At 56.2% G+C, this 15,850-nt stretch overlaps 1 protein-coding gene across 1 annotated transcript; it reads right to left on the reverse strand.

Annotated features, from left to right (window-relative positions):
• Positions 1-4,505: 4,505 nt before the first annotated feature.
• On the reverse strand, positions 4,506-11,109 carry STING1 (stimulator of interferon response cGAMP interactor 1). Its single transcript, XM_040078384.2, has 7 exons — positions 11,029-11,109; positions 10,481-10,795; positions 9,733-9,910; positions 8,805-8,913; positions 8,409-8,647; positions 6,464-6,650; positions 4,506-5,093 (listed from the first exon to the last, which is right to left on the reverse strand). The coding sequence occupies exons 2-7, from the start codon at positions 10,714-10,716 to the stop codon at positions 4,900-4,902; spliced, it is 1,143 nt and encodes a 380-aa protein (XP_039934318.1). The 5' UTR covers positions 10,717-10,795; positions 11,029-11,109; the 3' UTR covers positions 4,506-4,899.
• Between the last annotated feature and the right edge of the window lie 4,741 nt (positions 11,110-15,850).

Raw genomic sequence — 15,850 nt, forward strand, 5'->3', positions numbered from 1 at the left:
ACGTGACACCTCCCCCTCCGGCCCCGCCGCCAAGCCGCGGCTGATTGGTTGTCACGGAGGCAGCGACTCCTCCCGCGCGCCCCTTCCCGCCACGGAGGCGTCACCCGACGCTGATTGGGTGGAGCGGAGTCACGTGACAGAAGCAGCTCCCCTCACGCGTCCCGGCGGGCGCCATCTTGGCGGGGCGGTGTTTCTTCCTGTGTCCCGGCCCGGCCTTAGTGCGGTACCGGCCCCGCAGGGCGCCGGCACCTCCGGGGCTGCCCCGGGCCAGGCTGACAGAGCTCATGGCCGCCCCTCACCGCGGTCAGGGCTTCCACCACACAGCCACCGTCCCGCCCCTTGGGACAGCTTCCCAGGGCTCTTCCTCCGTGAGGAGTCTGATCCAGGCTTGGCTGGTGGTATATGTCTAAAGCAGTGCAACTGAGCTTTTATGTGACCTTCAGGATTAAGGATGGGAACCCAAAAATATTTATATAAATAAAATATTTAAATTAATGATTGTAAGGATTACACTAAAAGATCTTCAGAATTATTTTAATGCACAGTGTAGGTAGTTCTAGCTACTAGTGCAGTGCAATATTTTTGAAGCAATATTGATACTAAATGATATTAAAGGTAGTAAAGTAGTTACTGAACAGACATTGATGCTTTTCACCTCAGTGCCTGGGGCAGATCTCTCACTCAGCCTTGAGCAATTACTCCAATGGGCACTCCTCAGCTCCAGGGAGGAATTTCCACATACACTCCCAGAAATAACAGAATAAGGAACGAATAAAAAATTACTTTGGAGTTCTTTTCCAACCTAAATGATTCTGTGATCATCCAATCCAACCAACAACAGAGCCCTGCCATGTTTCAGCCAAGCCAAAAAAGCATTAAAAAGCTACCAACTCGCAAGAGCCACACCCACACGTGTTTTGAACACTCCTAGGGTGTTCCATCACCCAGGGACCGTGTCTCCATCACCCAGGGCAGACTCTCAGTGCTTGGCCACCTTTCAGTGAAGAAATTCTCCTGAATACCCAGTCCCTGGCACAACCTGGGGCTGTTCCACTCTTGTGTGAGCCCAAAGCCCCACAGAGCTGTGCTGGGGCCACGCTCCAGCTGACACAGCCACTGAAACCCCCACTGCAGCACTTCCAGCTTGGAAAAGAGGCACTGCAGAACTGCAGGCAAAACGGAGGAACTGTGGGAAATGTTGCTTTCAGGCGCTTGGCACAATTTAATTAAAACCTGTGGTGCTGGGGGTTATGTATGTGTTACTCTCGTGGGTGCTACGCCAGCACAGCAGCAGCTCTGTGAAGCCTTCTGGGCTGTCGGGCTGCTGCTCTCCAAGTTAATTTAGATCCATTCCCAGTGCGTATTACACTGCTCCCACTGAGCGCTGGGAAAAGGAAAGGGACTCGGGAAGCAGTGGCAGGTGCAGCCTAAAAAAGAAGCATTAATATTGTTATTAATATTAATAGCCAGTTTTAGTCCAACCATTGCTGAAGGCTGAGTGCTGAGCTGCTGTTTCCTTGCTTTGCAGGATTCCAAACTTTATCCAGAGGCAGGTGTGGACTTAGTGAACCTGACATTTTCCTCAGCCACCTCAAACCAGCCACTCTTCCAGCAGGATTTTTACTTCATGAAAGGATGAAACGAAACGAAACTAAATAAAACAAAACGAAATGAAATGAAATGAAATTAAATTAAACTATGTGAGTGAGTGCGAGGGCCTTTCACACTTGAAAAGTGCCACTTAGTGCAAGGCTGACTTGGAAAATTTGGGTAATTGGTACAAAACATATGAGGGCAGCAGAGCCCTGTGATCAGTCACTGCGCTCACGTCCAGAGGGGTGAACCCATTTCCATCCTCACCAGCTGCAGGACAACATGGCAGAGAGTAGGTTTATACTGGCACTGGGAAGGAATTGTTCCCTGTGAGGGTGGTGAGGCCCTGGCACAGGGTGCCCAGAGGAGCTGTGGCTGCCCCATCCCTGGAAGCATCCAAGGCCATGTTGGACGGGGCTTGGAGCACCCTGGGATAGTGGAAGCTGTCCCTGCCCATGGCAGGGAGTGGAATGAGATGAGCTTTAAGGTCCCTTTCAACCCAACCCATTCTGGGATTCCTTGAAGATCACTTTTTCTAGGTCATGGCAGAAGCTGAGCACTTTTCCTCAGAGGGTCTGTGAGGGAACTCAGCTCTGAGCCCCCCGAGGTTACACACTAAGGCTCTGTGCTGTGTGGAGCAGCACCAGTGGGTCACTGCTGGTGGTTCCTGGGATTTCTGGTGGAAAAACACCTGGGATGTGAGGGAGGGCTGGGAGAAGCCCTGTCCATGCTGAGCCCTGGCCCCAGCCCTGGCTGGAGGGAGCATACAGCCATTCTGTGCCTTGCTCAGCAGGATCCTGGCCGTGAACCTCCCTCCCTGCTGCACCTGGGACCTGCTGGATCGTGGTGGCCCCTGGACCCGCTCAGCTCACCTTGCTGAGGTGTGGTGGCATTGCTGCTCCCCATGGATTAGGATGGGTCTGCCTCCAAGCCAGAGTCCTGAGTCTGAGTCAGACCTGCTGTGCGGTGCTGTGATTAGCACTAAAACGGAGATATTTGTGCTGTTGGAGAGCTCAAGGGGAAACTGGTTATCCTATGTTTGCCAGCTTAGCAGCAAGCTGCCACTTCTGAGGTTTGATTTTCCTGCCTCTGATCCAGCCCTGCCTCCGGTTCCCACTGCCAGCAAAGGCTTTCACCTTGGCCCTGGCTGTGCCCTTGAGCAGTGGCAGGAGCTGAGCCTTTGGCTGGCAGCACGGCTGCTGCTGGAACAAGGTTGTGCTGTCAGATTTCCTCTGGGCTTGTGCCTGTCTTTCAACCTGTCCCCTTCTAATGTGGCCTGAGCTTATCGGCATCTCCAGCCCAGGCTGGCTGCAGTGATGGGCGAGATAAGGAGCTGCCACATGAGAAAGGAGCAGGGCATCGAGGAGGACACGGAGTTGTGCCCCAAAGGATGGGTTTGAGGGTGCGAGCCCTGGGGAACTGCAGTGGCTTTGCTGCTCACACAGCTGTGCTGGCTGTTCCCTTGTTGCTGAGCTCAGCCCTGATGCATTTCCCTGCCATCTCAGCAGGTGCCCACAGCATTTGCTCTGTGCCGTTGGGAGTGCTGCTCAGGTGACCAGGACCCACGTCCTGCCCACACCCCAGGGCCAGACCCCCATTCTGCTCCCTGCACTCAGGGTGTCTCCTGCCAGGTCCCTCACCTGCTGTCTTCCCTCTCCAGTCAGTCCAGCACCAGGCACTTGGCACATCCCAGAGGCCTCGGCAGAGATTCCTGATACCTCTGTGAACCAGCTGTCTCTTTGCAGTGGCCTTTGCTGTCCCAACCCCTTCACAGCCCTTTCATCTGCCATTTTTGCCATTTTTGCACAGATGCAGTACCCAGAGATTAGGCTGCAGATTAAGGTTTTACTGCATCCTGAAATGGGTTCCAATTCCCAGTCCCAGCAGGACAAACATGCAGCCAAATCTCTCCTGAAAGCTCACTGGGCTGGAGCTAGGGAGAAATCTCCTACCATGTTCTCCCACATGCATGAAAGGTGGAGTGCTACATATATAGCCCAGGTGAGGCACCTGGAATCCTGTGTCCAGTTCTGGGCCCCTCATGACAGGAAAGACATTGAGGGGCAGGAGCATGTCCAGTGAAGGGAGTGGAGCTGGGGAAAAGTCTGAAGCACAAGATGAGGAGCATCTGAGGGAGCTGAGGGCGGGCTCAGCCTGGAGAAATGGAGGCTCAGGCAGCACCATCTCCCTCTCTACAACCCCTTAACAGCCAGGTGGGGCTCCACTCCCAGACAACAGGGGACAGAACCAGAGGGAAAGGCCTCAAACTGCCCCAAGGGAGGCTTGGTTTGCACGTCAGGAAGAATTTACTCACTGAAAGTGTTGTCAGGCACTGAAATGGGCTGTGCAGGACAGTCACTGTCCCCTGGAAATATTAAAAAAACCACAGGATGTGGCACCTGGGGACATGTGTTAGTGATAGCCTTAGCAGTTCTGGGTTAATGGTTGGACACAATGACCTTAGAGGGCTTTTCCAGCCTTGGTGACTCCAGGGTTCTGTGATTTCAAAAGGAGCTGGGCAGCCAAAGGCAGGAGCAAGGCTGTTGTCTCAGCTCCAGCCTGCACCTGCCCAGCATCTCCCCATCCTGGGTGAGCCTGCTCTGCCACCAACACTTTCAGTCAGGATGGAGGCTCCCCTGAAGTCCTGCACATGCTCCCTGTGCCTGCAGAAGCTGCCCCAGGAGTGTCCCCACGTGGCCTGAGTGTGTTTGTCCCAGCACACACACGCACACTTGTGGCTGGCATTTCCAAAGTCATCCAACACCACAGCATATCACAGAATCATGGAATATCCTGGGTTGGAAGGGACCCACAAGGATCATCCAGTCCAACTCCTGGCCCCGCAAAGACACCCCCAACAATCCCACCCTGTCCCTGAGAGCGTCATCCAAGCACCCCTGGAGCTCTGGCAGCCTTAGAGCCATGACCATTACCTGAGGATCCTGTTCAGTGCCTGACCACCCTCTGAGAGAAAAACCTTTTCCTATCCCATGTGGGCAAGACTGCACATCGTGCCCAAAATTTAGGATAGTGCAACTTGTCCCAGAGAGGAAAGTGCTTTATATGACACAAATGAAGGCAGATAAAAAGAAACAATACACCCACAGAAGAACATATGAGCTGAACATAACAAAGAAAATGGGAAGCATGTCACAGGGCTGTGGGCTGAGTCAGCTGCTCCAGTAACCGTGGTGCCCTGGAGGTTTGGGTGGGAGCTGGGGGTTGCAGCCATGCGTAGCACATGCTCCAAGGGGAAGGGGGTTGGGGAGAGGTGACCCGAGCCCCAGGGCGTGGTGAGGAGGTGTGTTAGAAGCCATCAGTGCGCAGTGGCTGTGGCAGGTCTGACACACTGATCTGGAGGTTGAGGTCTGCTGAGTCCAGGGCCGTGGATGGGGTGTGCGTGTGACTTCCCTCGAGCACGGCGATCTCCTCGTGATGCTCCTGCCGCAAGTGCCACGCGATCTCTCTGGACAGAAAGTGGGTCTCTGCTTCTCTTGGCTCTGGAACAGAAGAAAGACAAAACCTTCCTTCACTGGTTGTCTTGAGGCAGAGCTCTGGGCAGGGAGCAAAGTCTCTGTGAGATGCCCCCAAATATGCAAAATTTCCTGCACAGTCAAAATACAGCTTTTACTTCCCACTTTCAGCATGGCAGAGGGAAAAATTCAAATGCCGAGTGTGGTGAGGAGTGTAAAATGACAGGCACTGTGGATTCCCAATAGTGCTTGTGATAGGAACTGGCTCACTGGATAGAAATGCTTCTCCTCATTAGACTGCTGAGTTTCCTCTGAAAAAACCAACATTCATTACAGCAAGATGCTGATTTTGTCCTCGTGAAGGTGAGGAGATGGGAGATGAAAAGATGATGGGAATAGGGAAAGCCTCCCTCCCTCCCATCCCCTGTCAGTAGGAATGGCACTGAGCCAGCACACACTCATCCCACTGCTGGGGAGGGCTTGACAGCCCCAGCAACTTCTTCCAGGAACATCAACAGTGAGGGGAGCTGCTGCTTCCCCTGGGTGCCTGCTGTTATACTTACTCCTTGCAGTAGACAGCTTGTCTCAGGTTTGTCCCCTTGACTTCAGCTGGGACAACCAGTACTGCCACCACCTTCCCTGCTCCTCAGACCCACAGCAAGAAGTCCTTAGAATTATGGAATCATGGAATACCCTGAGTTGGAAAAGATCCACAAGGATCATCCAGTCCAACTCCTGGCTCCACACAGACACCGTGTCCCAGAGCATTGTCCAAACGCTCCTGGAGCTCTGGCAGCCCTGGGGCTGTGCCCATGCCCTGAGGAGCCTGGGCAGTGCCCCCCAGTACTCTCTGGGGGAAGAACCTTTTCCTGATATCCAGACTAAATCCCCCTGACACAGCTCCAGCCATTCCCTGGGTCCTGTCCCCGGTCCCAGGGGGCAGAGATCAGAGCTGCCCCTCAGGAGGAGCTGCAGCCCCCAGGGAGGTCTGACCTCAGCCTCCTCTGCTCCAGCTGGACAGGCCAAGTGCCCCCAGCTGCTCCTTGTGTGGCCCCTCTGGGCCCTTCACCACCCCCACATCACTCGTTTGGACAGTCCCTAACAGCTTTAGAACTTCCTCATATTGTGGTTCCCAGAGCTGCCCCAGGGCTCGAGGTGAGGCCACCCCACCCCAGAGCAGAGTGGGACAATGCCCTCCCTCACCCAGCCAGTGATGCCATGCTCAGTGACATTCCTATTTCACGTGGGAATGCAGCCCCTCCCTTCCTCCTATGGCAGCAGGGGCCACCATGGCCCCCTGACTGGAGACATCAGCACAGACACTGATCTGAGGTCACTCGGGGTTAGAAGAGCACAGCCACTGCCCTGGGCACCCCAAGCCCTTTCCCCTCACTCACCCTCATAGGCAATGAGCCTGTAGGCATCTGCACACTCCTTGGAGCCTTTCAGGATCTCCTCCAAGGTCCTGTAGAAAAGCTTGGCCTGCTCCAGGCGCTCCTCCCGGCTGAAGGCAGCACACTCATCCTGGGACATGGCGTAGAGGGACTGCAGCGGGGTGGCATATTCCACAGCACAGTGCCAGAGCTGCAGGGGTGGAAGGAGAAGACATGGGGACAGGAGGGGTGGGAAAACAGCTGCTGGGAGACCCTGAGACTGGGCAGAGCACTTAGAACTCCTCAGTGGCTCCTTGGCCTGCCTTGCACTGGGAACACTGGGACAGGGATACTGGGTCTGGCCCCAGTGTCCCTCTGCCTTCTGCAGAGCAGGGAAAGAGCAGCTGGCCTGACAGGTCCAGGTGTCCCCTCTGCCAGGTGGGCTCAGGGAGCTGCCTTTGCCCATGGGGGGCAGCCACTGGCTTTGTCAGTGCTCCCCATGGAATTTGGTCCCCTAGGGAGACATCTCTTCCCTGTGATCACACCTTCTTGGTGGCTTTCTGCTATACAAAGGAAAGTGGAGGGACAGCATCCATCTTTGCTCTCTGTGACTAGTGACAGGACCCAGGGAATGGCTGGAGCAGTGTCAGGTCAGGGTTAGGTTGGATATCGTGAAAAGGTTCTTCCCCCAGAGGATACTGAGGTTCTCCAGGGAGCGGTCACAGCCCGAAGGCTGCCAGAGCTCCAGGAGTGTTTGGACACTCTCAGGCACAGGGTGGGATTGCTGGGGTGTCTGTGCAGGGACAGGGGTTGGACTTGATAATCTTTGTGGGTCCCTTCAAACACAGCACATTTTGTGATTCCATTATTCTGAGCATCCTAACAGTGAGCTGGAGGGCAGAGCATAAACACTGGAAAGGTGGAGGCACAGCTGGAAGGAGGCTGAGCAAAGAAACAAGGAGAAATCTGATAAAGCCGTAAACATGCCAAGGAGGAGCAGTGTTACCAGTAAGTCTTACACTGGGCAAACTGGAAAGTTTAATGGAGTGGATTAGAAGGAAGAGGGACGTGGTCCCAGGTAAATGCAGAGAAGCAGGAAGTTCCCAGCCTTGGCAGGCAGTTTCTGCTGTGCCCTGGGGCAGGTGCCTTCCATGGGCCCTGCGTCACTGTGAGGTGCAGGAAGTTGAGGGGCAAATATTGCTGGAAGGCCAGGTCCAGGCTGAGAGCTGCTGGAGCTCCCAGGGAGCAGAGTGACTCAGCAGGAGCCTGCAGATGGAACACGGCATGAGTGTGTGCAGCACAGCGGGGAAAACCCACAGCTGACTGTGCTTCCCCCGGAGCAGTGCCAGGAGAGGCTCGGGGTCCCTTCAGGCAGGGCTTTAAAAACTGCAGCACAGAGCCCAGCCACTGCCAAAGGGCAAAGCAGGGGACCCAGAGGAGGAGCAGAGCTCTGCCGATGTCTCCATCCACTGCACCAGGGTGTTCCCTCCTCCAGGGGGAAGGGACAGGGGTCAGTCTGCCAGGAGATGTGGGAGGAGATTAATGCAATGTGAGATGGAGAGATTTAGGGCTCACCAACCTAGAAAAGGGGTGACTGGGGGAAAGGAGGGAGTCAAATAATGACTCACACAGACATCTTCAAGCACCTCTTCGCAACACAAGGAAACATTCATCCTGTGGGAAGGGATGCTCTGTAGTCCACATCTGCTTTTTTCTGCTCAGTTTTCTACTGTTCTCTGGACTTCAATCAGCTCCAGGAGGGGTTAAGCAAACCCACCATCTGTGCAGCTGAGCCTGGAAGGAAGCAGCCAGCGGGAAGGGCTACAGGAATGGGATCTCTCCATCTCGTGGAAGCCTGGTGAAAGCTGGGAGTATCTAATAGGAGAGGTGACAATCTCCTGTCCTTACGACCACTTCTAGGGCCAGCAAGACTTTTGGGATGATGCTCCCAATGCTGCTCTCAGCATACCTGGTTTTCTTCATCCCTGATTGCATAGAGGCTGTGTTTGTAGACCCTCTTCTTGGTGCCAGCTCGGGCCAGAGTGGTTTCAGTGAGGTCTGTCACGTACTGGATGTTGCTGTCAGCTTTCTCCAGCTCATCATAGACATCACAGCTCAGAGGGACCAAGATGTGGAGCTTCCAGGTCTTCCTGCATGCCAGCAGGTTGGGATTTGCTCTGCTGAATTCCTCCATGGACTTTTTCATCCCTGGTGGAAGAGAGCATCAGGCAGAGGTGCCTGGTGTGAGTACAGCTGCATTCTGCCTTGCTCCCCATTTCCCTGCTAACACTGTAAAAATGGGAGGATTGTTATTAGGAGCTATTTCTGTCTGTAGGCAGGAGAATGCAGGGAAACAGCTACGTACGTGGCAGGACTATTTTTAGGTATCCAACATAATAGGACCAGGCAAGTCCATGAGCAACGTTCTGCTTGGACCTCTCAGACATCTCAGACATCTCCACTGCTGAGGGCTTCTGTGGAGGGAAGGACAGACAGGCAGGTGAAGACAGCAGCCACTTGGGCCCTTCTGCAACAGTCAGTTCTCCACAGGGATTGGACAAGTCCAAAGAGATCTGGAGAGTGAACAACCCCACCAGCTCCTTGCCCCTGTGCAGAGCAGCAGGGCAGAGCACCTGACAGCCCCGACAGAGGAGGGCACTGGGGCTGGAGTGAGCCAGGCATTTCCCTGGCTGCACCTTCCACTGGGATTGTGTGTCCCAGTGCAACTTGTGCATCTGCCCAGTGCTTCCAGGAGAGGAGACACCCCAGTGCCTGATGGTGGGATTCCCAATGGCCTCTGCCTGCTCTGTGTGTGCACTTAGGTGGAGATGGGTGTCCTGTCCCACAGCCACCTGAGAGAAGCACCTTCTGCAGCCTGTGTGACCCTTCCAGCACCGCTGGAGCACTGCAGAGCCCCTGCAGAGGCTCCTGGGGCTTGGCTCTGCCCCCACACCACACTGATAATTGAGAACACACAGGCTCTGCTCTCCCCTCAGGGGCCAGCCTGACTGACAGATTTAAAATACCCGTTTTTCATGTCGGGGGGGCTGTGCCAGCCCCTGGAGGAGTTGTGCTCATTAGGAGGCAGCCTGGCCCTCCTGCCAACACCCCTGGCAGCACGGGGCCAGGGAGAGCAGCTCTGCAGGGCTGAGCTGAGTGTTCCTCCCACCAGGCTGACTCTGGGTGGGCTGGACATGCAGAGGCCATGTAGAGCTGCCTACGTGCCCCCTCAGCTGCTCAGGGCTGAAGGGCTCCCTGGGCAGCCAGCCAGGCTGGAGGTTTGGGAACCTCACCTGGAGCCCCAGGGCAAGGATGAGGAGCTGGCACAGACTGGCCAGGATGAGGTGGAGGCCGAGTGGCTGCCCATCACCGAGGAGAGCCACGTAGGCTGAGCCACAGACGAGCAGCATGGCCCCGTGCCAGCGCAGGGGGAAGCAGGTGCTCAGGGCCCTCCAGAAGCTGCCGTGGTGCCTGGGTGGGACAGGGAGACAGGAGTCAGGCCACCCACCCACACTCAGCAGCCGTGGCCAGGGCTGCTCCCATCTCCTGGCCAGTGCCACCAACCTTCCAGAGCACTACAGAGCTGTGTGGGACCCTGCCCAGCACACCCCAGTGCCCCCAGCCAGGAGAGGGCTTGGGTCCTTTTCAGCACCCGTGGGACTCAGAGGGAGCAGATGGAATGTCACCCTGGACAGCAAAGGGAGACAACAGCCCCCTGCTCTCCAGCACTGTGTGGTGGGGAAAGGCTGGGGGCCAAGATCTGTTCCTCAGGAGAAGGGCACACCAGGGAGTTCCCATGGATAGGAGACATCCATGGGGGAGCTGAGCAGGTGGGGAGAGGGTGGGGAGAAGGAGCAAAAGATGAGAGGGACAGGAGTGTGACAGAGGGCAGCATGTGCTGCTGGGCACAGCACATCATTGCCACAGAGGGCACGTGCGGGCAGAAAGACCAGGAGCAAACCCCAGCACACCCCGAGGGTGCGACGCCCTCGGCCCCGGGGTGGTCCCAGGAGCGCCGCCGGCAGCCAGCTCCAGGCTCACCTGGAGTCGAGGTGAAAGATCTCCTCGGCCAGGTAGCAGGTGCCCTTGAGCAGCGCCCCGATCTGCAGGGTGGCGAAGTGGAAGGTGAGGCTGCGGGCGGTGGACACGAGGGGCTGCCCGGCGAGGAGCAGCGCCCCGGCGCAGAGCGCCAGCAGCAGGTACACGGCGCGCTGCGCCCGCCCGCCGCGGGCCTGCGGGATCAGCGGGGCACAGCGCTGCCGCGGCTCCCGGGACATCTGCGGCGGAGAGCGGGCTCGGCAGCAGCCTGTCCCCAGCGCCCAGAGCAGCAGCTGGTCCTCAGCACCCACGGCAGCGCTGTAGGGGCGGATAAGAGCGGATCAGGAGGATGCGTGCGCCCAGCACTCGCTGAGCGCCCCGAAGCACCCGGCCCTTTGGGGAGGCTCCCCTGCGCTTCCCACCTTAGGGCTGTCCCCTGTGCCCAGATGGGCTCGGCAAGACAGAGCCCGGCTGGTCACCCCGCTCCCAAGGGGATGCCAGCCCGCCCTGCTCCGCAGCCACAGGGCTGTCACTGCTCTGGCCGCACTCACCGGAGCGGTTCCCGGCCGCCAGCCCCGGGGTCCCTGCGCTGCGGTTCCCGGGCTCTGCGCTCCCGCCTGGGCAGCCGGGGCTCCTTCCAGAGGCTGCTGCAGACACACTCCCGGAGCCTCTGAGACGTACAGGCTTCTGGAGCCACGGGTGGAGCTGCGGAGAAAAGTGAAAATGAAAGAAGCTCTGGCAGCTGCGGGCAGCCTGTAGAGTGCCAGAGCTTTCCCACGCAGGGCATCCGTGAGGTCTCTTAGTCCACAGGAAATCCAGGCACTGGTGGCTGGGCCAGGTTTCAATATCCATGAGCTTGCATGTCCTGGAAATTCCCAAATATGCCAGGACATGGTCTGAATGGAACTGGAATGAGGAAGGAAAGCAGAATTTATTGATATTTAATGCCTCAAGGGGAGTAGATTTCAAAGACTGCATTGATTCGGCTCAGCAGGTAGCCAGGGGCAGAACAGACTTGAGTTCCATCTCGCCGAAGGTGACTCACTGTGCCCTGGATGCTCCCACCCCACACATTTCCAGGAGATGCCGGGTGGGGAAGCAGTGCCCATGAGTGCTGGCAACACAGCAGGGGCTTCCTGCAGCCAAGCTCTTGGTGGCCAGTGAGGCCCTCAAGACTTCCAGTTCCTTGTTCCAAGCAGTGGAATGGTATTTCCATCCTGGAAGAACATGGATTAGAGACACAAATGCAAGCCCATAGGAGCAGGTGGGATACACTCAAGCATGCTGAGGGAGATTGACGGTGCCCTGGCAAGGATCCTCTCTGATCTCTTTGGAATGTTGTAGCAATCAGGAGGTTCCTGGTGAGTGACAGAAGGAAACCTCACACCCAGCTTTGAGGAGGTGAACTGCAGCCTGCTCAATGTCACCTCTGACCCTGGGAAAGTGATGGAGCAAATCCTCCCAGCAATCCCTGCCAAACACCTGAAGGATGAGACAGGAACAGCCCTCAGGGATTTCACATCACATCTGATGGACCCAGCTACCTGGAATGACAAGAAAACTGGCTATAGGGATGAGGGGAGAACCTTCACTTCAGTAAAGCCCTCAGCATGGTCACCCGTGGCCTCTGTGGAGCCAAACTAGGTAGATACCATCTGGGAAAGGGAATTATTGTCCAGAACATATTCAGGGTCCCATTGTTTTTTGTCCAGGAATGCCCCTGGGTTCCAGGAGACCCTGACAATCCCCACAGACCCACATTGCCAGGGTCTCTGGAGGCTGTCACAGGCTTACAGCACAAGGATCTTGATTCAGACATTCTCACGATTCACATTTAACTAAAATCATAGAATTAAAGAATCATTTAGGTTGGAAAAGACCCCTGAGACCATCAAATCCAACTATTTCCCCAGAACTGCCAAGGGCACCAGTAACCCATGTCCCCAAGAGCACACCTCTTTTCATTCCCTTCAGGGATGGAGACTCCATCTCTGCCCTGGGAAGCCTAGGCCAGTGCTTGGCAGCCCTTGTGGGTCAAGAGATTTTCCCTAATATCCAGCATAAAGCTCCTCCAGAAGTGCTGACTTGAGGCCATTTCTCTTTGTCCTGTCCCTTGTTCCCTGGGAGCAGAGCGCACCCCCCACCTGGCTGCACCCTCCTGTCAGGGAGGTGTGGAGAGAGAAGGTCCCCCACAAGACACCCCGAGTCTCCTTTTCTTCAGGCTGAGCCCCCCAAGCTCCCTCAGCTGCTCCTCATCAGGCCTGTGCTCTGCTGCCCTTCTGTGGACACAGCTCAAGCATCCTCAAGCCCAGAGAGCAGGAGGAAGGGCCTGGCAGGGAGGTGCTTGTTTCAGTGGTACCTTAGAAACCCCAGCAAACCATCTGGCCAGCGTTCCCAGCCCCAGGAGGGCCTGTGGATACAGCCAGCGTGTTGTTTGCTTCGTAAACACAAAGGCTGGCTAAAACATCAAGTGAATCCCTTCCTCCTCCAGCACTGGGATAAAGCTTTCCCCCTTCCAGCCGGGCTTCACTGACTTGCTCTGGTTGGCTCTTCATGTGGTGGATGGGCTGCCTGGCTCCCCGGACACCTTCTTGCAGGTCCCCAAGAGGAGAGCCAAGTTGGTGGCTCTTCTGCCACAGAGCCTGGCCTGGCTTTCAGTTCTCCCCTCAGCACACCAACACCTGCGATATTTTTGTCTCACTTCTGTTTGGAGCAGAGCTGTGGTAATGGTCCAAGAGGCGAGTCTAAACTCCAGGAATGAGGTTTCATAGAATTTTCGAACCATGGAATGGTTAGGGTGGAAAGGGACCTTAAAGTTCATCCCATTCCCAACTCCTGCCATGGACAGGGACACCTTCCACTATCCCAGGGTGCTCCAAGCCCCGTCCAACCTGGCCCTGGACACTTCCAGGGATGGGGCAGCCACAGCTCCTCTGGGCACCCTGTGCCAGAGCCTCACCACCTTCAGAGGGAAGAATTTCTCCCCAGTATCCCATCTAACACTGATCTCTGGCAGTGGGAAGTCATTTCCCCTTGTCCTGTCACTCTCGGAGCCCCTCTAGGCCCTGGCAGGGGCTCTCAGCTCTCCCTGGAGCCTTCTCTTCTCCAGGTGAACACCCCCAGCACTCCCAGCCTGGCTCCAGAGCACAGGGGCTCCAGCCCTCAAAACATCTCTGTGGCCTCCTGTGAACACCTGCAACATCTGAGCTCACCTGGGAACAGAGAGCCCAGTGCTGCCCAGTGCCACCCAGTGCCTCTGCACAGCCAACAAGTGGCAGGATTGAAACTGCCCCCATTGTCCTCCCTGGCCTTCCTCAGGCTAACAATTTGCTTTTCCAGATCGTGTCTTGATTGACAGTCTCTCTGTCCCTGTTTGCTGTTATTCCCTCAAGCAGAGGAAACAAGAAGTCACACATGATGCTGGGAGATTTTAGATGCATAAAAAATCCCAGCAAGGCACCTCTGTGGACCAGCACCACGGCACCTCCAACCAGGATGTGTGCAAAATCAACTCTGTCTCCAGTAACCTGCAAACACTGCAGTCCTTGCTGAGATCAGGAGAACAAGGACTCATGGAATATCCTGGGTTTGATGGGACCCATAAGGATCATCCAGTCCAGCTCCTGCACAGACACCCCAACAATCCCATCCCATGCCTGAGAGCATTGTCCAAATGCTCCTGGAGCTCTGGCAGCCCTGGGGCTGTGCCCATTCCATGGGAGCCTGGGCAATGCCCAGCACCCTCTGGGGGAAGAACCTTTTCCTGATATCCAGATTAAACCTCCCCTGACACAGCTCCAGCCATTCCCTGGGTCCTGTCCCCGGTCCCAGGGGGCAGAGATCGGAGCTGCCCCTCAGGAGGAGCTGCAGCCCCTGGGGAGCTCTGACCTCAGCCTCCTCTGCTCCAGCTGGACAGGCCAAGTGCCCCCAGCTGCTCCTGGTGTGGTCCCTCTGGGCCTTTTCCATCCTTGTGTCCCACCTTTGGACACTCCCTAACAGCTTTAGATCTTCCTCATATTGCGGTGCCCAGAGCTGCCCCCAGATGGAGGCTGGATCCTTGTGGCATGTCCCCAGCCACAAGCCAGGCCAGGAGCAGGGTGTTTTCCCTGGCGTCCCTTGGGTGATGGCTGTGAGCAGGCTGCAGCACCGTGACAGAGCTGGCTCTGCTGCAGGATGGGCACGGCAGCAGCACTTCCTTCCTTTAATTTCCTTTCTTGCCACTGCCCTGTGAAAGCAGGTAGAGCTGCTGGCTTCATGCAGAGGGCAGGCTGCCCAGTGACAGCTTTCACCAGGGATCCCTGCAGGGATGGTGTTCCAGTGCCAGGCTGGTGTCAAAAGTGGCTTTGGTCCCTGGACTAAAAGTGCTGCAGTTGGTGTTTTCAGTGCTGCAGTTGCACCAGCAGTGTCTCTCAGAGGTCCCGTGTGACAGGGCTGCTTCCTTGCCACAAAATAGCAAAAATAAAGTGCTCTGCAATATTCTGTGTGGCCTTGGCTGTGTGAACCAGGCCAGAGTCTCTGGTGCAGTGAGGAGCCACCGTGTGCTGCGGGAGATCTGGGGGCAGCAGGAGAGCTGCTTCCTGAAGCTCCTAAGTACACATCACCTCTCACTTGCTGGGCCAAACACTTTCACAGGCCACAGGATCACGGAATATCCTGAGATGGAAGGCACCCACAAAGATTATCAAGTCCACTTCCTGGCCCTGCACAGGACAGCCCCAGGAATCCCACCTGGTGCCCGAGAGCATTGTCCAAATGATCCTTGGCCAACCTTCTTGTCCAAGCATTTTGCTGCGGGACAAAGGAGGTGGTGTTCAAGGGGGCCAGGGAGGTGTCCTGGCCTGAGGATTTGGGGTTTTCCCCCTTGGCCTCCAGATTCTGTCTGATCTCAGCTCACAAAGCCCACATGGGGACATGATGCCTTTCCACGGATGTGCCCAGCTTGGGAGATCCTTTGCCTCACCCTGACCCCAGCCCAGACCTCTCAGCAATGGAGAGTTTAAAATCCTGGTGGCAGAACGGAGCATTCCTCCACCCCTGGATCATGGGGCTGCTCTGAGTGCTGCACACCCCTCACTCACTGAGGTCCTGCCTTCTTTTGGAGCACCAGAGCTTTCCCAGGAGAAAGAGAGTTTGAATTTAATAGATGTCAGTGGATCAGTCTCGGATTTCTGTCAGCTGCCAGCACCTGCAGTGTCCTGTGGCACTGAGTCCCCGCTTACATGTTGGGTGGAAAACCCGTTTTTGCTCATTTTGGAGCTGTCACAGGCTGGCATTGGACCATGATGATCTTCCAGTCCCTTCCAACCCACACCATTCCACGATTCCATGCCTGGGGTGGTACTGCTGGGCAGAGCATCTCTGGGACAGGAGCTG

This window comes from Hirundo rustica, chromosome 14 (genome assembly GCF_015227805.2).
Source record: "Hirundo rustica isolate bHirRus1 chromosome 14, bHirRus1.pri.v3, whole genome shotgun sequence".
NCBI lineage: Eukaryota > Metazoa > Chordata > Aves > Passeriformes > Hirundinidae > Hirundo > Hirundo rustica.

Coding starts and splice junctions, on each gene's coding strand:
- STING1 (XM_040078384.2), bottom strand. CDS start 10,716: ATGTCCCGGGAGCCGCGGCAGCGCTGTGCCCCGCTGATCCCGCAGGCC. Junction 8,648..8,804: donor CCTAAAAATAGTCCTGCCAC/GTACGTAGCTGT, acceptor CTCTTCCACCAG/GGATGAAAAAGTCCATGGAG. Junction 5,094..6,463: donor CAGGCTCATTGCCTATGAGG/GTGAGTGAGGGG, acceptor CTTCTGTTCCAG/AGCCAAGAGAAGCAGAGACC.